This window comes from Micrasema longulum, unplaced genomic scaffold (genome assembly GCF_059751315.1).
Source record: "Micrasema longulum isolate JH-2025_06_02 unplaced genomic scaffold, ASM5975131v1 h1tg000260l, whole genome shotgun sequence".
In the NCBI taxonomy this organism is placed as follows: domain Eukaryota; kingdom Metazoa; phylum Arthropoda; class Insecta; order Trichoptera; family Brachycentridae; genus Micrasema; species Micrasema longulum.
Window position 1 is genome coordinate 1,599,082 of NW_028277464.1, and position 22,632 is coordinate 1,621,713.

General features: G+C 32.3%; 2 protein-coding genes across 3 annotated transcripts; both read left to right on the forward strand.

Annotated features, from left to right (window-relative positions):
* The first annotated feature begins 3,129 nt into the window (after positions 1-3,129).
* Rpn5 (regulatory particle non-ATPase 5) lies at positions 3,130-14,720 on the forward strand. Its single transcript, XM_088223965.1, has 10 exons — positions 3,130-3,236; positions 3,428-3,494; positions 3,602-3,718; positions 6,429-6,541; positions 8,543-8,771; positions 9,769-9,918; positions 10,800-11,023; positions 11,785-11,941; positions 12,639-12,802; positions 14,444-14,720. The coding sequence occupies exons 2-10, from the start codon at positions 3,435-3,437 to the stop codon at positions 14,595-14,597; spliced, it is 1,368 nt and encodes a 455-aa protein (XP_088080091.1). The 5' UTR covers positions 3,130-3,236; positions 3,428-3,434; the 3' UTR covers positions 14,598-14,720.
* An 86-nt stretch (positions 14,721-14,806) lies between these two features.
* Positions 14,807-21,995, forward strand: LOC148283141 (uncharacterized). Of its 2 annotated transcripts, XM_088223966.1 has the most exons (9): positions 14,807-14,997; positions 15,471-15,593; positions 16,850-16,957; positions 17,242-17,396; positions 18,113-18,274; positions 19,470-19,576; positions 19,820-19,931; positions 20,401-20,531; positions 21,524-21,995. In XM_088223966.1, exons 1-9 carry the CDS (start codon positions 14,842-14,844, stop codon positions 21,694-21,696), a joined length of 1,227 nt encoding a protein of 408 aa, XP_088080092.1. In that variant the 5' UTR covers positions 14,807-14,841; the 3' UTR covers positions 21,697-21,995. The 2 variants fall into 2 exon arrangements, 1 of the variants encoding a protein (XP_088080092.1); XR_015821923.1 differs by lacking the exon at positions 19,820-19,931.
* The last annotated feature ends 637 nt before the right edge of the window (positions 21,996-22,632 follow it).

A 22,632-nucleotide genomic window follows, 5' to 3' on the forward strand; every position in this document is an offset into this window, starting at 1 on the left:
ATAGCGCAATTTTCGTAATAAAATACCTCAAGGGCGCTTTACATGGTGATTCTATTGTTAAGTTAATTTAATTGAAGCTTTTAAATTTGTAATTTAATTAAAATAATTTATTTTGTTGTCACGTGCTACGGATTTATTCAAATGATTTAGAGAACAAGTGGGTTTTAAGTTTTTTCCGAAATATCACTTCACTTTCACAGCCTCGCACCTCTGCTGGGAGAGCATTCCATGCCATAGGGCCTGCGACCGCAAATGCGCGTTCACCAAATTTAGTGCGCTGTTTGCGTAGAGGTATAATAACTTTTCCTCTCGCCGTAGACGTAGCTGATCTAAGCGTGAGACGCCTGTCAGCTAGTTCATCTGGAATGCATAGTTCCCTTAGATATTCCGGAGCCGAGTTGTGCAGTGACTTATACATAAGCCAACAGAGTTTGTATTCGACCCTCTGTGGAAAACGTAGCCAGTGTAGCTCCCGAAGTAGTGGAGTGATATGACTGAACTTAGAGATTCCGAAAATAAGTCTCGCTGCGGCATTCAATACAGATTGTAGGCGAGTCATTTTGTTCATTGGTAGACCTGCATAGATACCATTACAATAATCGACTCTAGACACTACAAACGCATTTATAAATTGACGGGCGGCATCAACCGGCAAATTTTTGCGTATGCATTTAATTTGTTTCAGCTGGTAGAAGCATGAACTTATCGTTCTACTAATTTGAGCGTCAAGAGATAGGTCAGAATTGAGTAAAACTCCCAGTAGTTTAACGGTGGGTAAAACGGTACTCCCTACATTGGGTAGAGCCGTATCCTGGATCAAATTCTGTCGTCTGGCTGAAGCCACCCACAGTTGTTAAGTTTTTGATGGGTTTAATGTTAGTCTGTTTTCAGCCATCCAGTTTCCTATTTTCTTGATGCATCCATCAATTAAATTGACAAGCAAACTTCTCTCGCCTGGTTTGCAATAAAAATAAATCTGCGTATCATCTGCATAGCAGTGCGACCACAATCCACATTATTTGATAATGTTCTCTATATCTTTAGTGTAAAGGAGATAGAGAAGTGGTCCGAGTACTGACCCTTGAGGCACTCCTGTAGACACCCGAAAGTTGCTTGAGCTTTTACCCTGGAACACAACTGCATATTCTCTTTTATTAAGATATGAACTGAACCACATTTGTGCCTGATCACGGAAACCATAAGTTTTCTCCAGACGTTCAAGCAAAATATTATGGTCTACAGTATCAAATGCAGCACTCATGTCCAGAAGAGCCATCAACACCAGATTACCAGAGTCCACCGACGTTATAATGTCAGACAGTACTCTTATCACTCCCGTCTCCGTGGAATGAAAACGTCGGTATGCCGATTGCCTTACCGAAAATAAAGAATTCCGCTCGATATAGTTAACGAGCCTATGAGAAACTATTTTTTCTAGTATTTTTGATACGATGGGAAGATTTGAAATAGGGTGAAAACTGGAACTGGGCGCATTAGAGTTGGAACTAGAGCTCCGTTGTGAACTGCTAGTTTAGCCTCCTGCGATAAACATTTGTTTGCCAAAGTAGATTTTAGTGCATCGTTCACCCTGTTCCCGGCACTCACTCTCCTTTCAATATCTTTATCGGCCTTTCCGTCCCTAGTAAACATACTTCCCAGGTACACAAATTCTTCTACCTGATTCAGAATATCTCTGTTTACGATGATCTCACATTTAGTTATATTTTCATCCCTTTCAAAAACCATCACTTTCGATTTATCAACATTCATACGCAAATCGCTTTTCTTGCATACATCGTAGACTTTTGTTACCAAGAATTGAATGTCTTCTTTGCTGCTAGCAAGAAGCACGGCATCACCCGCATACAGAAGACAGTTAACAGTTATACCACTCATTTTTGCTCCCATTCTTAAATTTTTCAGTTCTTTCATACAGTTATCGATGTATATGTTAAACAACCATGGTGACATTACACATCCCTGTTTGACTCATTTCGGAATATTAAACCACGATGTGAATGACCCATGGATTACATACATTTATAAAAATATTTTTTCCTTTTTTAAATTCATATTCTACTGTTAATGATTATATTCCAAACATTTTTTGTAATGGTTGTCTGAGTCTTTTGTTTAGTTTTATCTGACAGCTTATTGTATAATTTCAGTCCCCAGTTTATTAGTTTTTACTGTCCTTGTCTCGTTTAAGAAGGTTGTATATGATATTGTTTTTTATTATTATTGTACAATTTTACATTATTTTTTCATACAAAAACGTTGCTGACGATGCTGTGCTTTTTGCCAACAACAATGAGGGCCTGCAATTTTTGATAACAAAAGGGTCTGCAAATGTATAAATACAAGGGGGGCGATTTGCTAATGAATGTTGATAAATCGAATATGATTGTTTTTAAAGGGGGAAAGACGGAGAAAGATACCGAAAGAAGGGTAAGTGCTGGGAACAGAATGCACGGAGCACTTTCATTAACTTTGGCAAATATTTTTTTTTCGCTAGAAGCAAAATAAGCAGTACACAATGGAGTCCTGGTGCTGACCCTGATGTATGGGAGTGAAGTATGAAAATGGAGAAACAAGGATGAAAGTACGCTGAATGCTGTCGAAATATCTCAGGTGAATTTCTAATAATACTATTTACGATAGGTACAAAAATGTCAAGATACATTATGACATGTAAGGCTGATATAAACATAATCGACAAAATCATGAAAGGAGTTAAATGTTGGGTTGGAAATGTAAACCGAATGAACAGCGAAAAAACGGCTAAATAAATTCAATTTAAATGTTAATGGATGCATCAATCGGGGAAGACCAAAAAAGGCATGGCAGGACCAAATCCAACAAATATTATTTGAAGATGAACTTGTGAAAACTTGAAATAGCCAGCATGCGGGCATGAGAAAACGTACATTCGAATGTAGAGGGAGCGAGGTATGTTTGCAAAAACTGACTGATGTGGCGTTCTATTCTCTCTGCCTACCGTGACGGCGTAATGGTGTGTATGTTTGCTAAAAAAAATATCAAAGTAAAAATATTTCTTATAGGTAGGCACCGTCAGAATTCAATATTCGAACAAACGTCGGAATTACTTAATACCGAACACACTTTAACAGCCTTTAAAAAATATTTTTAAAAAACCTACGGCAAGCGGTGATCTGTCTTTTATTTGTCCCACAAATTGAAATATTTTATAATTATCATCGCTTTAATATAAAACTGTGAGTGAAACATAATCTAGCTCATTAAATATATTCAGCGTTATTTTTTTTCAATGTACTTCTAAACGTTATTAATGATGTTTTATAGTTTTGACTTTTAGGTTATATTATTCGAAATTTGCTTGTCATGTCTGACAGTATTTTGCATTGTTTCACTATTTCGCTGCAAAATAAAAGACTTTGTGTTACAGCTCCATAATGGCAGTTAACGGAGATATGGGAGAACTGGACGCGAGTGGAAAAATCATTAAAATGGAAGTAAGTTTTGTCAATCAACTCACTACACGGGCACGGGTTTTCTTCTTCCGTATTATGGCTATGGTTATTTAACATTGAGTGTAATTAATAAGTTTTTGTTTTTGTAGGTGGACTATAGCAAAACTTGCGATGAAAAAATTCCCATCTGTAAGGAATTGGCTGCAAAAGGAAAGGTTCCCGATGCACTTGATCAACTACTGGCTTTAGAGAAACAAACCAGAACCGTGAGTTCATCATTCCTCTCAGAAAATCAGTTGAAGAGAAAACCAGTTGCACTAGCATATTCATTCTGATAACTTTTATATTATTTGCATGATCTGTTAAGAAAATAGCAAATTCTGCCAGTGCATATCAGAATACATTTCCATAAAATAAAGCAGTAAATATGACGGTATCCAATGAAGAAGTTCAGTTCTACGGGAAATTGGACATAAAAATGTTTTATTCAAATTGGAGCATGTAATAGAGAAATATCACTTTTTTTACAATTTCAAAGCAATATGTTTGCAATCGGTTGCTGCACATCAATAGGGACGAGGTTGTTAATCTTTTTAAAGTTCGAGATTAGCGAAAATAAACTAATCTGCTTTCCTTCCATACTTTTATTTGCTTATTATATATCTTGATATTTTTTTCATTATGTATTTTTGTATTATTGAATTTAGTACTCACTGTTACTTGGCACATTATTTATTACCCTCATTTCTTACTGCAGTATAGAGTGAGTTTATAGAAACCATATTTAATTATAATTTAACGTAGTTATGCAGAAAGCGGCCAGCCATAGAAAAGTGAAATGGAGATAATAGCACCTTAGTGAAATGGGTGAATAAACAAATCTACACAACAGTTGGAATGTTTTTGACTTTAACAAATGATAAACAACAAACACATTCGTTTCTTTTACATTACAAACAAGAATCTTATTATGTATTTGACCAGTTTGAATGATTTTTAAATAACAGTTAGATTTTTCTAGTGCTGTGGGTGTTTTCTGCAAATTGAGAAATGCCGTTTTTGTGATGGAAACCATTTTCAAAAGGTGTTTTTTGTATGAAAGCGGTCTTGCTGTTTACAGGACATAGAATTGACCTTACTGCACCCGATAACATCAATATCTCATTTTTTCAAAATTGTGGACTGGCTGCTTTCTGCATAACTGCATTCAATTTCAATTATGTTTTTGTATTTTTTTTTCTATTGATTTCAATGATACTATTATTTTGTATATTTGATTATGTATGAATCTAAATTTGTATAATTTATATTTTAATATTTATATCTGATTATTTATACCTTGTTTTTCTGGATTGTTATTCTATTGCATCACATGTCATTATAATTTAATTTAATTAATTTTACTTTGTATTTTTATTATTATTGGCGTTGTCGGCCTCGTGGTGTAATGGTCAGCGCGTTTGCCTACCATGCAAGAGGTCTCCGGTTCGATTCCCGACATGGTTGATACGAAATATTTATTTAAAAAGGTGTTTTTACACTAGAATATTTCATAGTCCCTGTACTGGTCACCTGAAGCGTCAGACTGATTATCTTACTTTCATGTTGCAAAAATGATCAAGATATGCTGTTATTGGTGTACCAATGCAGTGTCATATGCACCATACGGTGCGGTAAGGGAATGATGATGATGATGATGGCTTAACACGGGCACAGCCGAAAAAGCCTTAATTCATTAATATTTAAACAAGTGTAATTTTTAATGAATAAATAAAATATGTTAAACGAATACTGTCGAATAAAAAAATAATTTCTTACTGCTTATTAGTATCATAAAAAATATTTTTAAATTTATTATTTTGAATTCCCGCAAAAACGTTAATTGCATTGGCTACGCCCCATCTCGATTTGTGTTATTTTTGAACTTTGTAACCGTTAAAATTTTTATAGAACATCGTCACAAATTGTTGCGTTTTTCTCGGGATATATTTTTTTATTTTTCATTTTTTAAGTTATGTTTGAAACATTTCTCCGCAATATCTATATTGATTTTCAAAATACAATTAATTTTTCTAAATCCTTTTCTATTTTTATCGGTATTCGTAGTATGTGATATTTCCCTATTGTACGGTGAAGTTTCTCAAAAACGTATTGAAGATTACTAAACTGTAGAGCAAACAAATTGGTATGCTTGCTGTTTGCAGGGGGAAAGGCAAAGAAAAAAGTGTATGATTGAAAGAATTTGGCAAAAAAATATTTTTGCAACAAATTTTCATACATTCTTAATATTTTAGGGTGGGATTATACAAAAAATTAAATCAATATGATGAATAACTAAAAGTAATTGAAAATAACGTGCTCCTGGGGACCCTAAATACCCCCCTGAGGCCCAGATGAGTTAAATATATTTTTACAAATCTCTAACTAAATGTGAGTACTCTGGATTATAGGGTGACCACGGTTTCAAGGTTAATTTGATTCCCATTTGTTGATATCGTCGTGATCGTAGAACAACAACGGGTGTGTGAAAAATGTTACTTTTTTTATATTTGATCTTGAAAAGGATTTATATCCAGGTTTAAAAATGGTAAAATGTACATAACTAACCTAAGTATCAAATGTTATATTTTTTTTACTCATCAAGTTGTGACTTAAAGTGTCATAAAATATTAAACCGCTCTCATGTCAAGTTGAAGAAAACCACATACGTCATTGTTCTACGATTGTGACGATATATTTTTACTTCATGTTTGTATTTGTCATCATCATCATTCCCTTACCGCACCTTGTGGTGCAATCGCAGCGTATCTTGATAATCTTTTTTACATGAAGGTAAGATGATCAGTCTTATGCTTCAGATGCCAGGCCAGCAATATTGTTTTTTTATTTTATGTATTACGTTATTATTCTTTTGTACGATATTTTAGATGCATTCCGAAGTAATGATGAATAATATTCCCTTATGTTTGATCTCAGGGTGCCGATATGGTCTCCACTTCCCGAGTTCTAGTAGCAATTGTTCAAATTTGTTATGATGCCAAGGATTGGGTTTCACTCAATGACCATATTGCACTCCTTGCAAAGCGCAGGTACATTATTTTATTAAATTCTTATCTTAAATAACATTTTATATTTGTAAGGAATTTATTTATTCAACAATATTTTGAATATGTTCAAATGTAAGTAGAAACGGCTGGATTTCACTCCCTACTTGGTTATTAAGATTGAAATTTATTGCAACAGAGAGAGAAATCATTTTTCAAAAGGTAATATGGAAGTCTAGCCATTTTCAGGGCTTATGACCTGTCATTGGCTGGTTTAAGTGGCTTCCCAAAAGTCAGGAGATGAAAGAGTTGATAACATATAGATGTTTAATCATAGGCAGAATTGTGAATCTTACACAGTGTGCAAAGTGGCCACTTAAATCAGCCAATGACAAGTCATAAGCCCTGTAAATGCCTAGATTTACATATTTTCTTCTCAAAAATATTTTCCCTCTGTTGTGATGAAAATTCAGTACATTTGCTACAGCATTGTTTTAATTACTGTATTTTGCGGAAGATAAGATGCATCGGACCATAAGACGCATCCCGAAATTTATCTATCAATTTTATAAGACGCACCCCAATTTTCGGTAGAATTTTCAGAGCAAAAAAGTGCGCCTTATGGTCTGAAAAATACGGAACTTGAGATATCCAGAATCTTCTGTATACCTCACGCCTACTGAGCCTTATTCATAAACCTAGTATTAAGTTATGCCCAGGCATAGTGGTATAATAAGGATGGAATAGGAAAAATTCTTGCTTATAAAACTCGCATAAAGTTATACTCGGTATAGAGCTGGGATAGCGACCATAAAAACTTATTCCAAGTTTATACTTGGATCTAACGCTTCATAGCACTGGAATAAGCACCCAATCTGTCATATGTTATGTTTTTCAGTAGCAAAATGGATTGTATTTATCTTAAATTTATGCTATCTTTCCTTTTTAAAATGAAATGTCATTTATGGGTATAAAAATGATCATGACACCCAGATAAATTTTGTTTAGCATATGAAAACATCTTGACAAAAACAACAATTGTCCTTGCATACAATTAGAATACCCCAGAAACCGCATCAAAATGAATCCAACTAAACTACTCACAAATTAGTAGGTTTACGCTTTGGACATTGGGTACTCTGTAGACGAAGCTTAGTATGCAACTGTCGATTTAAATTCAATTATGCCGTGTTGTGTCGTTTGTAAGTGTCGAAATACTGCTGGGATTAAAAGAGAAAATGGTAAGATCACATTTCATGTGTAAGAAGCAAATTCACAAGTAATATTTTTTAAGAATTCAATTATTCTACCATCTGTCAGATTGTTAAATAAAATTACTTTGGTCTATTATAATTCTGTGGGTCCTTATTTTAATTTGTAGTATTTACACATAAAAGATTTACTATATGTATTCCATATTTGAATTTATTAAATGTAAATAAATACATCCAATCGTCTAAACATTTATCAATGGCATATTTCAGTATGTAGTTTATAATTTTTGTTACTTAAATTTTCTGCATGGTCTAATATCTAAGAATTACTGTCTTTATTAAATTATTTACATAGAATATTCTCTTTCAAAATTCTCATGACGCCCAGAAAATAGTTTTTATTTACTGGCTTAATCGTTTGGAAGAAATTCCGACTATTAAACACCACCATTATCAAATAATACATCAAAAATATCATTATCGATTTTGATACACTTGTATTTTGTTAATTGTGTTTGACATTTGTTTAGTGTTTTGTTTTGTTACTTATACTAGTACAAAATACTTGTTAGTATTAGTAACTGCACATGTTCATAAATGTACAAAAAATGTGGCATAATAAAAAAATAAACGATGGGATAAGCTTAGTACAGTTATTCTTGGCCATAAATGTTTTTATAAGTAACATTTTTCTTATATCGGGTATAAATAGTTAATACTGGGTCTTTCAACTTTATTTTGAATTTGTAATTAATCGTTGTTGACTGTATGTTTCTATAAAATAAATAAATAAAACCATCGAATGCCATCAAAATAAGTAACACTATTTTAGATCGCAACTAAAACAAGCTGTGGTAAAAATGGTTCAAGAATGTTGTCTATACGTGGAGAAGACTCCCGATAAAGAGACACAAATCAAACTGATCGAGACACTAAGGAGTGTCACCGAGGGCAAGATCTATGTGGAAGTGGAGAGGGCTCGTCTCACACACAAGTTGGCTAAGATACGAGAAGGAGAGGACAATGTCGCTGAAGCAGCCAAGATCATACAAGAGTTGCAGGTGGGAAATCCTTACCCTGATCCCCACTTTTTACAACTGGAATTATTGTAAATCATTCACGTTTGTTTGTGGAAGTTCTTGATCATAGTTCACTGTAATTGTAATTTTAGAAATTAGTGACTAGCGATACTTAAATCCACAAATTTGGAATAACCAGTGACCGGTTTCATCGCTTTTTCAACATCTTTGAGGCTAGTACCTTTTTGTTAAATCAAATACAATTATATAATTAAGTATTTTGAGTTTGTCCAAATATTTGTAGACAAAAGACTAGGGAGTCATTAAGATTAACAAATTACAAACCAGCCAATGACAGGTCATAAGCCCTGTAAATCCCTAGACTTCCATATTTCCTTCTCTAAAATGTTCTCCATCCGTGTTGTAATTTGTGAATATAATTAAGTAATTTAATTGACACTGTGTAACATTTACCATTCTGCCTATGTTTAAACATCCACATTTCCTCAACTCTTCCATCTGTTTATTTTTGTGAAGTAAAAGTGCTGTAACCTTTATTGATGGGTGTGGGATTCATCTAGCTGAATTATTTTACCTAGTAGACAATGCCTGTAAATACTTTTAAATTTTTGTACCAGCTAGTTGAATAAACAATATTTTTAGTGTGTTCAAATGTTGTAGACATGGCTGAATTTCACTTAATTTAATTTAATTTGGTGTTTTATCCATAAGGATATTTTTACAAAGTGTTGCTGTTTCAGTGAAAAACACCACAAGGGTCCTTAACAATATAAATATTTACATATTTTATAATTTTAGATCAGACTGATATGATACAAACTACACACATAACTGTTTAAATAAAAATATTATTTTTATAGAATGTACACTTGGACGTGTATTTTGGTTATTTGATGTGAAAGGTTCATCAAGTTCCCATATAGTACTTATGCAAAATTTTATAAACATCAATCTGTTGGCCTTTTATTTCGATTTAGGCTTTAACTGTTCACCAAATCAATTTTCTTTCATAATGCAGGTGGAGACATACGGATCAATGGAAAAACAGGAAAAAGTGGAATTGATATTGGAACAGATGCGCCTTTGTTCGGAAATCAAGGATTATGTTCGGACTCAAATCATCTCCAAAAAGATTAACACCAAATTCTTTGAAGATGAAAAAACAAAGGTAAAACGTTTTTTCATTATAATTTAATAATTTAATAATCTATTATTATTGATTGATTTGGTGTTTATTTTGTAGAACTCCATATTTAAACTTGTAATAAAAGAAATCAAACACTGATTTGAGTCTACTGAACACTTAATTTTATTTTTTACAAATATAAAAACGAAAATTTCGTGACAATTGTTTCGCCTTGTTGGGGCATTTTCAAACGAATGTGAAGATTAGATAGATTGAATGTCGCAATTGAACGCCCTAACAAGGCAAAACAATTGACACTAAATTTTTGTTTCTATATTTGTAAAAATAAAATAAAGTGTTCAGTAGATTCAAATCAGTGATTGATTTATTATATTATAAGTTTTAATATATTATTGATAGAACTAGTGTTTTAACATACATTATGAATTTTCATAAGTTTTTTTCTAATAAAAATCTTGAGACTGTTTCATAGATATATAAGTAAAAAATTATATTCCACCAAAATTGCTAATCCAGGATTGTTCAAAACATTAAAATATCGTACATCCAATAAAATAGTCATAACTCAAAAAGGCAGAATTTCCAGGAGAGTCTGAAAACTAAAATAATTTGTTTTCTTAAAATCATGTCTTTTCATTATATTTGTTTTTCTTTTTACCCTTTAAAGCAATCCCAATGTGTCATATGTATTTAAATTTATCTAAAAAAAAGTAACATTTTATTTTAAAAAAAATCTTTATAAAATAGTAAAAACTGGTTGAAGAATAGTCGCATTCAAATAAGTGTTAGTTTGTGTCATAAAACCATCCAGTGTTTAAATCATATGGAATAGTGGTTTTGTGAAGAATTATGTTGCAATATTATATTATTTGCCATATGACACGATAAGAAACTTTCCCCAGGAGATGAAAGAGAAGTTCTACAGACTGATGATTGCCGTGGACCAGCAAAGCGGATCATACTTGGCCGTGTGTCGCCATTACCGCGCGCTGGGTACCATCGGGGGCCCTGACACCCTGGTAGGGGCTGTCCTGTACCTGCTCCTGGCCCCCTACGACAATGAGCAGGCCGATCTCACGCACCGACTGGTTGCCGACAAGCAACTAGAACAGCTGCCCGTTTACAAGTATGAGATTTATATATATATATATTTTTAATTAGTTAATATTTTCAGTATAAAATATAAATTACAAAAAAAAATATACGGTGTTTTTAATCAGTGCCTACACAAAAAAGAATTATGAATATAACTTTTGACTTCTTTCTTAAATATGTTGTATTCATGACTGCACTTTTTTTTCCTTTTTTCATTGTATTAAAGAATTTTTTTTCTTTTATAAGTATAATGATCTTTTGCTGTAGTTGTTTTTTATTGTGGAATTAAGATGTTACCAATTGTTCTATGTCGCGTTATTAAGATGTTACCAATTGTTCTACGTCGCGTAATTACATTTTGTGACGTAGGAACACTACTATTTATGTTGTCTTTATGGATTAATATTTAACAATGCGTAATACTTATATAATCATACTATTCGTTATTGGAATACCCTACATTGCTCTTTTACTTACTTGGTGTAAAATATTGTATAATAGTGAATAATCTTTGTTACAATTTTTTTAAGTATTTTTATGTCATGTTATATTTCAGAAAAAAAAGGTACAATAAATAGTAAACATTAAACAAAAATCCTTAATTCTTTTATACAAGGAAACCTATCCAGCAATTTTTTTTTTGGTATACTTTTTTTTACACGGTACTGTGTGGAACGTATCCCCCAAATAAAAAGAGATTCTAGTGTACTGCATTTATGGTACCAATGTTCTAAGCACCATTAAATGCAGGTAAGGAGATGACAGTGATGCTTATTTTGTTTTTTTTTTCAGGGAGTTGTTAAGATTATTCATAAATCCGGAACTAATTCGGTGGGACAAATTGTGTACTAAATATGAACAAACCCTGAGAGCCACACCTGTTTTTGGAGCATCAACTGAAGATGGTGAGAAGAGGTGGAATGACCTAAGAAACCGAGTTGTAGAGCATGTAAGTTCAAATTGACTTTCTGTCAAGTCAATCCAAATCAAATTTTGGAATTGCTGAAGTTTTTAATTTTAAGCAAGATATACCTCAAACTCAAGTTTGTAATGAGGAAATTCAATGTTTTTTTTTCTTTTAAATATTTGTTGATAGACTATCAAACTAAACAAAAAAAAAGAGTTTTGTAATTACGCGTGTGATGTCACTAATTCTCTTCCGGGAGTTCTGCTGATTGGTGAATTGACTTCCCGTAAACCGGAAATATATCAGAACACTAATTTTTTCACAGTTCTTTTCGATTAGTATTTCACAGTTCATTTTCAAGAAACTTTACCGTACAATTGAATGCTCTAATTTTTACCGTTCGAAAAAAAACATTTTTTTATCCAATTTCCCGTAGCATTCAACTTCCTCATGATGATGCTACAGTTGTCTTCTCATGATTTACCAGCAAATGTACAACAACAAATACCAGGCAATATAATTCATTAAGTTACAAGCATCAATAAATGTTAAAAAGTTTGTTTTTGCTCTCCTGCAAAATGGCCAATTTAGACATACCACAGTGTACTTCTGGGGGTCCGATATATATAATTAGTTCAGATTTAATAATTCAAACAAAAAAAAATTCATAGTAATTACATGTGTATATTTTTGTGTTTTCAATATGCCATATATTTTCTCTAATAAATGGTGTTTTCAGAATATCCGCATTATGTCGATGTACTACACCCGTATCACCCTGAGCCGCATGAGCGAACTCCTGGGCCTGGCTCACGCTGAAGCCGAGGACTTCCTCTGCAAACTGGTGGTAGGAGGAACTGTAAAAGCCAAGACTGACCGACCGGCTGGCATTGTGCACTTCAGGTACCATAATAAAAATTAGAGATGCCATGAATTTGAACGAATACCGAATATTCGGTTATGCTCTCGGCCAAAGCGCCGAATACTCAGCGGCCAAACCTTCGGCAAAAGATGTGAGCATTTCACGCCTGTCTCGTTGCAAACAGGGCGGGTGTATTGGTTTAATTAGCGACTAGATCATGTTGCGATATGCGTTATTTGTTCGTTTTTACATCACGTAATGTTAATAATAGTCCTTATTAATAATTATTAGTAATTATGAATTGTTTGTTGATTGTACATCATGGCACCATTTAATAAGAAATCCCCTATTTGGGGATATTATGAGATTTGTAGTGAAGATAATAAACAGGTTGTGTGTTTGCCGTGTAGTAACAAGATCTCACGAGGTATTATTTATGAGGAAAAGCACAATCGTTTGCTACCAACAAATGCTGGAAAAAAAAGTTTTCATTCATAACAACTTACCACTGATAGATTTTAAGTATTAAACTAATACTTCGTCATTAAAATAGATACATTTTTAAGTAATGTGTTTTTTTTTTTCATGATTAGGAATTGGTTTTTAGCCGAATAGTATGCAGTATTCTGCTGAATACTAAAAAAAGGTAGCTAAGTATGCTGAATACCAAATAGTAGCCAAATATTTGTGGCATCTCTAATTAAAATACTATTTTAAGTCATAAATTGTTTAAGTACTATGTATTCTGAATTCCTGAGATGCAATAAGTTTAATTTGGCTTGACTTGAAATAATATAAGGACATTTAAATACAGGACAAACAATCCGGTAACTAAGGCCCTTACTATTTATAATGTTCAATTGTTTTTCGTTCGACAAACAATTTAACAAGCTGATTTAACCCCAAAATAGAATTAATTAGAATTTAATAGCTGGAACATGGTGGGTATAGGGGCCTGAAAGTCACAAGGATTGAATCATGATAGTGGAATAAAGTTTCTTTGTTTCTAAGCGCAAAAGCAGGTAATATTAAATGAATTTCTTGAATAATTGCAGGAACAATAAGGAAACGATAATTTGAACAGACAGATGTAAAAATCTCCAACAGAAAATGAAATTAGAATTCCTAAAAAATTCTCAAAGTATAGTGAATATTTAATGTACTAACCTTCTAATTTTCCATTTTATATCATTCATATGAAAACTTTGTTTAAAATCACTACAAAATTGCAACTCACGCTTGAACAGATTCAGAACACAATATTTTCTGTGTCCCACATTGCATTGGAGACGAGTTGTGTTCAGACACCAGTCAACTTTAATTTGGTTAAACATTTAAACAAGTATTTTATTTTAAGTAATATTGTGAATGGCAAGTTAACAAGTAGAAAGCAGATAACTGCTAAACTGCCGATATGTACAAAAAATATGTTAATATTATCTGCAGAAGCCGTATTCAGCAAGCGAATTGCCCTAAGTCTAATTCATACGGCTTTTGGAATTGTAAAACAGTGCATGAGATCTCACTCTAGTATAGTTGTTGGGAACTTCAAACTGATCTCTTTCAGTATTTTTGGATTATATATACTTTCAGAAAGCAGCTTATAGAAGTGGTTTCCAAGAAAAATATGACGACGAGATATGTACTAACCCTGATATCAATTTACAAATCTTTTATTTCAGCCAAAACCCCGATGTGTCAGATCGACTGAATGCATGGTCCAATAATCTCAATGAACTTATGCAGCTCGTCAACAAAACCACTCATCTCATCAACAAAGAAGAATGCATTCACAAACCACTGAGAAATTTGGATGATGTCAAAGTTGCAGAATAGAGAATATAAATCCCGTCACTAATTTTGCAATATTTTTTATTGAAAAGTATTATAACAAAATTTGCAAATGTTTTATTTGTATTTATGATTTGCTCCGAAATAATAATAAACATCTTTTTTTTATTATCTGTTTTATTTTTAGTATCGCTTTTATTTGAACTTTGATAACTTATTAATTTTTGATAAGCTATCTCTACAGGTGTTCGGTTGGACTTATTGTCACTCTTGGAGAGAACTAAATGAGATGTATGTTCTGGTTATCTCCGCTGTTCTTTTCATTTTATTCATCAAGTATGTGAGCAGACCATTCAAGTCTCCAATATTTGGTGTGTATCAGCAGGAAAATGGTTTCTTTCACTTGAAATACTTTGTTTTCTATTTATTTTTATCAATGAGAAAGGTAAGTCAATTTGAATATACATTATACCTATCTGTACTAAACTTGGGTAGTAAACTATTAATTTAAAATTAACATATTTTTATGAATGCATTCAAAATTAAGAAAAGCAAAAGTACTTATAAAACAATAATAATTTTGCAGTAATGATGGGGCAAAACTGATAATGTTTTAGTTTTACTAAAAAAATGAAGTTAATATTTTTTCTGCTAGTTTGCTTATTTAAATTTTATTGTAAAAATAAATATTTACGTTCTTGTAAACCCAAATATTTTGATTTTGAGGGCCCATTTTCAACGAGTTGTTGTGAAACTCGATTAGAAAAGGGATATCATGTTGTAGTATTATATTATATTTATAATAATGTTTTCAAATGGGTCAATGTTTTTTGATTTGATGTGATTTACCATGGAAATAGAAGACACGTGATACTTAAACATATTTACTATCTCAACGATTAAATGTAAACATTTTAGTTAATGCACAAACGGAACAAAGAAAGAAATAAAGATGTCCATGTGAGTTCAAAGGATGGATTACACGTGACAAATGAGGATGCATTATTGGATCAAGCGCAGCCACTTCATAACAACCCTAAAGTAAGGCTATTTGATGTATTGATTTACCAAATACATTGCAAAGGAATTATAAATTTGTCCTGATTATTTGCCAACACCATTTGAATGCAGAGCTTCATGGCTAAATCGGTGACCAGGTACAATGCTTACTTAAATAAAATGCATAATTTTCAAATTATGTATGTTGAGTGAAAATTATTCCAACCCATATTGTTTTTATTATGTATATTAAATTGGTTAAAAATGGTTTTTAGCTCGTTCTTTTTTCCCATTCCCCAAGAGGCCCATGTACAATGGTAAATGAGGAAGTTAAGTAGTTTTTAATAGACTATCAAACTAAGCCAAAAAAATTTTCAATATTTTTATGTCATAATATTAAAATCGCCACAATTTTTTTAATTACTCCGTGTGTGACATTACTAGTTCTCTTCGGTGTTGTCCTGATTGAGGGGTTGGCTTCCCGGAAACCGGAAATCTATCACAACACTATCATTGGTTGATTTAAAAAATCTATTCTTTAAAAAAAATATATATATATATATGTTTGGACCCCTGTATTTAGTAGCCTTATGTGTCTTGTACAAGGTTAAGGTACTCGATAAAAATATAATATTAAAAAAAAACATAAAAATTTGTCATTTTTTAACTTGAAAATGGAATTTTCGATCACTGATTTTGGTTTATTACCTTTATGAGTCCAATCACCATTTGCAGTTGCAAAGTCTGTGAACAATGGCGCGTGATAACTACTTTTAACGACTATGATCTGTTAAAGGATATTCCATCTTTCCTGCATTCTGCTTTTCATTTAAAGTTCATTTTCATTAAAATGTAAATTACATACCTAAACATTTTTAGATTTTACCTATAGTACAGGGCGTTCTTTAAACCATGTCACATCCGAAACCACGATGATCTGTATGGGCAAGAAGACATATTAGCATATTAAAAATATTTAGAAAGAAGAAAAGTTTTCAAAATAAAATACTTAAAAAAACAAATGGTTGCTAACTTCTGCAGGAGAGAAGCGGGGGGGGGGCGGCGGCGCGGTTGACGGTATATCAGAACCTCCTGGTTTCTCCCCTGCAGAAGTAAGCAACCATTTGTTTTTTTTTAATGTTTTATTTTTGTAAATTTAATTCGTTCTAAAAATTTATTTTAATGTACCAAAATGTCTTCTTGCTCATACTGATCATCGTGGTTTCGGATGTGACAGGGTTTAAAGAACACCTGCATATATGTTTTTTTATAAACCATAATTTGTTTATATTGAACAGGCAATAGATGCAGTGTATTTCAATGGAACTTCGAGTAATGGAGCAGCTCTAGTGTGTGGAATAGCAAGGCGACCTAAAGGAGTTTGCAATGCATTTTTATATCTCAGGGTAAAACATCACAATCACTAACTAAAGAACTACTTAATTTGCTATTTATTTATTTGAAACATAACAGGTACAACTTTATGAGTCTGTTTCATGCCGAGATGAACATAAATTTATATTTTTATATAAATGCATCCAACTGGTATTAGAAACACAACCCTTCCTTTTTGTCTTCAAACATTTGGAACTAGGAACCCTCTCATTTTTGTGATTGGTAAAATCAAATTTGGCAATAAAATTTTCAGCTACTGAAAAAAAATAAACAGTATTATATTTTTTGTTGTCAGATAAAAGATGGTGAATTACTTTTATCGCCAAAGTTGCCAGATACCACGTTACAGCAAACTTCTGAAGAGGAAGGGCAGTATAAAGTCGAAGGAATCAATCTTTATCCGTTGGATCCAATGAGAGCATGGATAATAGAATATAATGGAATTATGAAGTAAGTTTTATGATTATAATATTATTTCTTAATATCCGAAGATTACCAAGAACCCAAAACAATACTTTTAAGTTTTCTACCTAATCTTCTTTTCGTGTATAGCACATATTAATAAATAGCATGTGCCAGAAAATACAATACCCTTTTGGCATGTAGTACTCCAATAGAATTAGTTTAAAATGTGTATTTGCCTCAGAGTTATGATTTGAATAGAGAAGCCCTTAAGCTCTATTACAAAGAACAAAAGCGTTCCAAATTTTTGGTTTGGTTTTTAGTTTAACAATTAACGTATAACGGACGGTTTCGTTTTGCGCCTTGCAAATATCAACCCAAGTACCTATAGCCTGTTGTATTGCTGTAATCTGTAGCTAACTTCGTGGTTAATAATCATAGAATTGTTTGTCTCCGTATGGGCGACTCTATTAGATTATTACTCTAAGGAATAAGGCAAATATGCCATAATATTTTTAACTGTTAAAGAATGAGAAAGTTCAGTGCTATAGGAAATTGGATGTAAAAAATGTTTTTTTGCGTGCAGTAAAAATTAGAGCATTTAATTGTGTAGTGAAATTTCTCAAAAATTTCTAAAAATGGTTTTAATAAAAATGAACTACTTTAAACTATGTCACAGGTTCTTGCGAATATACATTTTCAAAAAATCCAACTGCTTACAATCAACCTCATCGAAGATACTTCTATGGCTGTGTCAATTTTAGGTCTTATGATAATCCTTCCAAGTCTGTAAAAGTAGAATTAGAAGCAACGTGGAGTGCTGTTTACAACCACTTTAATTATGACACTGATATGTCACCACTAAGCATGGCGAGAGATGTTGCACGAGAATCATGGACCAAGGAATATTTCAAAACATTAAAGGAGTAAGTTTACTATTGACTTGAACAAAATACTTGATATCTGTACAGCAAAAAGTACCACAACAGTAATAATAATTTGATATAGATACAGACCTAGTTTTGACTCTGTAGCTATTCTCAGGCAAACATCTGGAGTGGAGATAAGTCCGCCTCACAGTGTAGTGGTTGGGGCGTTCGCCTGTCGAGCTCCAAGTCCCGGGAGGGTCGACATAAAATATTTGTTCATAAGATGGTTTTACTCTGCAACATTTCACTGGCACCTTACTGTAGCCAATTGTTACAAAATGTATAACACAGTACAGTAGAACTTAGTGAACGGAAAGCATAGTTTTTTTTTTAAAGAGAAATACTCGAGTTCTTATAGAGTATAATATAAATATATAGTATAAATATGGTTAAACATAGTGCAGTAAATATGAAGATTATAAAATTTGCGGTAAAAGAGTGAAACATCATTAGAATGGAGACTAATCTAACTAGAGGACATTCCATACTAATTTTCAAATCCACAAATATTCAGTTTTATATAGATTCTCTGATATTAAATATAAATAAATATCCAATAAATTTATACTTATTAACAATAATCTTTTTTAGTTGATCCCGTGTAAGTTGGATTAGTTTCGGTTACCACCATTGCAGGGGCCATCTTCACTGTAAACTGTGTTTTGTAAAAAAAATATGCATTTATGTACTAGTAATTTGTGTACAAAAAGAAAAGGGTTGACGAACATAAAAGAGCATGTAAACTTGGGCACGTTGAAAAATCTGCACTAACAGAACACTTTATAGACACAGGTTATCTTTTCGCCTGTAAACCAAAGATTTTACATAAACCTAGAAATTATAATGCGGGAATTATAAAAAAAGCAAATGAAATACATAAACACCCAAATAACATAGACAAAGACGATGGGCTGAAATTAAACCCAACATGGTTCCCGGCACTACACACTATAAAAATGACAAGGAATGTACCTGCTGCCGACTGCGGCCCGGTACAAATTACTAGTACATAAACACATATATTTTCTGCAAAACAGTTTACCCTGCAATGGTAGCCAAAACGTCGGAACGAATCCAACTTACACGGGATCACCCAAAAAAGATACATACTGATCGGTACATATGTACACATAGGCACATTAAGTTTACTTGATTTTATACTTGTAATCTTTTTGATATTTGTAATTTGTAGAGTTCATCAAACACACTATGAGCAACATGGAATTATTAAAGGAACTGTAAAAATAGATGGAATCGAAAATAAGTTTTTGGTGCAGAGTGTGAGAGATCACAGTTTTGGTATGTTGGTATTTATTCAATCATTAAGTACATGTATTTATTACTATTCTTTATTTGACCAAATAACACCATCACCCTCCTCTCATAATTTAAAATAAAATATAAATTACATAATGAAAATGCTAAATAAATTATCTTACAGTGGTGTAGTAAATTAAACTGAAAATTAATGAATTTGAGTTATAATGGCATTGGTTGTATTAACTTTTAAATGTCCTCAAAACTTTTTTTTTTTATGTAAAGGCACTATGCGAGAATGGAAAAACTTCCATAGATATGGTCTTCACTTTATAACCCTTGAAAATGGAGATCGAATCACCGTTGGAACGATTTGTATGCCCGTTTGTTTTTCAAGGTTTGTAAGACATCAGGGCTGGTACTCTGAATCTTCTCTACCCCTTAGAGAGCGGTTAATTTGGGGAATTTTTATTTTTTGCATGCGTTTACACTTTGCTTCATATATGGCCACACTGATAATTGAACATCAAATAAATACGAACACGTGAAACCAAACATGATGATTTTCATTTAGAACATCATTGCCACCTTAAGCATTACTCAAAACACTTAATTAGGTTGAATTGACCAAACCGTATTTGTTTCTTTCTATTTTTTTAACAGTTTTGTAGTATCGAGCTATGAAATGTCAATTTACAATGATGTTTAATTATCAGTTTAGCCATGTATGAAACATAGTTGCGTGCAAAAATAAAAACCCACAAATGAACCACCCTCTACCCCCGCGAGATGATTCATAATAGCACCCCACAATATTTAATAAAAACATTTTTATAAATAATGACATATTTTAAGTGTTGTTCCAGGTTAAATGTGGGATTTTTGTGTAGAAATTCAGATAATAAAATATACCCCGTTGATTTCTGTAACCTTGAACTATTTCGGCACGGAGAAAATCTAACACCGCCTCTGGACTATGCATTTCAATTCGAAGCAGGTATGAGTATACTCATTTTGAATTATAATGAAGATTTTATGTCGTTATCAATAAACAAAACGGTGATGTTTTATCTTAAGCTCATATTACATGGTTCAGAAAATGGTACAATATCTCGTGCAGTTTCTCCAGAAAATGGTACAAGATCTCGTGCAGTTTCTTGCACAACAATTATTATTGTGCCAACTCAGTTTTACATGGGCAGTTTCTGGGATTGGAAATTGTGCATAAGCATACACAGTTCATAGATGTTTTCGGCGCCATGACAAAAAATGCGCAGTTTCACAATTGACTAAACGAACTATACTGTAACATCGCGACCACTGGCAACGTGACAACTAACAATATATTATTATGCGACCAAAACTCAACATCAGGTTTCGGAAATAACATGGATAGTGGAACCATATACTATTGAAAAACAGAATATCCAGAAAAGAAAGGCAAGTTTTCTGAATTTTACCACAGGTTTAACACAATGTATGTATTACATAATACAATACTCATTGGGTCAAATCTTGCACCATTTTTTGATTCATGTAATATGGGCTTTAGTTTTGAAAAAGAACCAGTTGTTTTTTTTAACTTTACCACAACTTGATTTTGACTTTCTATCATTTTTTTTACTAGTTGAAAATGTACTAAAAATTTAAATATTCAGATAAATCATAAGAACCGTATTTAAAAAAAGGGAATGCAATTAAACATACACTTATTAAATTAAATAAAAAGAGGTCTAATTTCTTATTATCTCAGAATATAATACTATTGTTACTTAGTGAGATAGCTGGAAAAAGCAATATTTACTTATTAATGTACCTATTTACATAATAAATAGTTAGAAAAATCATTTTCTGATTCCATCAAAGATAATTTAGCCATTCCTGACATTGTGAATTAATGTAGCTATTTTTTGTTTTATCTTACTGAAAAATTATCTACCACATTGGTTTTTCAATAATTACCATGCGTTTTCTTTATACTGCTTCTAGGTGGTACAATGTATACAGTACAAGTAGACGTGACTGACTCTCCAACATTCTATATGGGAGATGAACACGAGTGTCGAGTGGTAGAAAGACTTGCCAACTTTGAAATAAATGGAGTCAAGGGATGGGGAGCAGCGGAGTGGCAATACCGAAACTTAGACCCAAATATTATTTAATTAAAAAAATGCTTTCCTCTCATAATGTACATAGTGACAAGTATAAGTTGGTGCAAACGGAAGGCGCTGTGATTTATTTTAATTTTGCCCGATTAAAATATTTCCAGCATTTCATGGAAATTCAGAATGAGAAAACAATATAATATTTTTAACACTTACATATATTGTTTTGTACAACCATTTATTTAATTATTTTATATTTCAACGTGTTTATTGAAACATAGTAATAAAAACACAGTTAAAACAATGAATAATGTCAATGTCTTCTACAAAAAAGAATAAAAACACTAAAAAAACTTTGTACAGTTAGTTATTTTTACATCTTATTATTAACTAATAATTTTCAGATGTACTGAATTTTGTTGACGAATTCTCGACTGTTTTTCCTTCAGTAACAATTTTCTGGACCGAATGTTCAAATACATCTACAGAACCAATTTTTTTTTTCTTGAACATGACAACACTTATCCGTCATCTAGTACACTTTTGTAGATGGAATTAAAGACGCTTTTATTTATATATGTGTACATTACAAAATATTCAATCTTAATTCATACATATAAAAAAAAAACAAAATTAGGTATATATATAAAAATAACACATAGGTTTACATTACATCTTGAGGACATGTTAAAAAAATAAGAGAATCTTGAAACGAAAAACTCTCTCAGAGACTTAAAAAATATCAATGTCCAAAGCAATATTGTACAACATCGTCGTACAATATTGCTTTATAGTGGTCGACATCCCATCCCATATCATTATATATTAGAAAACCAACCTGTTCAGAGAGTTGATACTGTATGCGATCTGGGTGTTATTCTTGATAGCAAACTTACATTTGAGAATCACTTCTATGACATACTGACCCGTGCACATAGAAACTTTGGTTTTGTGCTTCGTACATGTCAGGTATTTAAAGATATCGTCTACTTT

What these genes read in the sequence shown, in the direction of transcription:
- Rpn5 (XM_088223965.1), top strand. Translation starts at nt 3,435, where the DNA reads ATGGCAGTTAACGGAGATATGGGAGAACTGGACGCGAGTGGAAAAATC. An exon ending in AGATCATACAAGAGTTGCAG is followed by an intron (nt 8,772 to 9,768) that starts GTGGGAAATCCT and finishes TTCATAATGCAG; the next exon opens with GTGGAGACATACGGATCAAT. An exon ending in GCTGGCATTGTGCACTTCAG is followed by an intron (nt 12,803 to 14,443) that starts GTACCATAATAA and finishes CTTTTATTTCAG; the next exon opens with CCAAAACCCCGATGTGTCAG.
- LOC148283141 (XM_088223966.1), top strand. Translation starts at nt 14,842, where the DNA reads ATGTATGTTCTGGTTATCTCCGCTGTTCTTTTCATTTTATTCATCAAG. An exon ending in ATGCATTTTTATATCTCAGG is followed by an intron (nt 16,958 to 17,241) that starts GTAAAACATCAC and finishes TTTTGTTGTCAG; the next exon opens with ATAAAAGATGGTGAATTACT. An exon ending in ATGCCCGTTTGTTTTTCAAG is followed by an intron (nt 19,932 to 20,400) that starts GTTTGTAAGACA and finishes GTGTTGTTCCAG; the next exon opens with GTTAAATGTGGGATTTTTGT.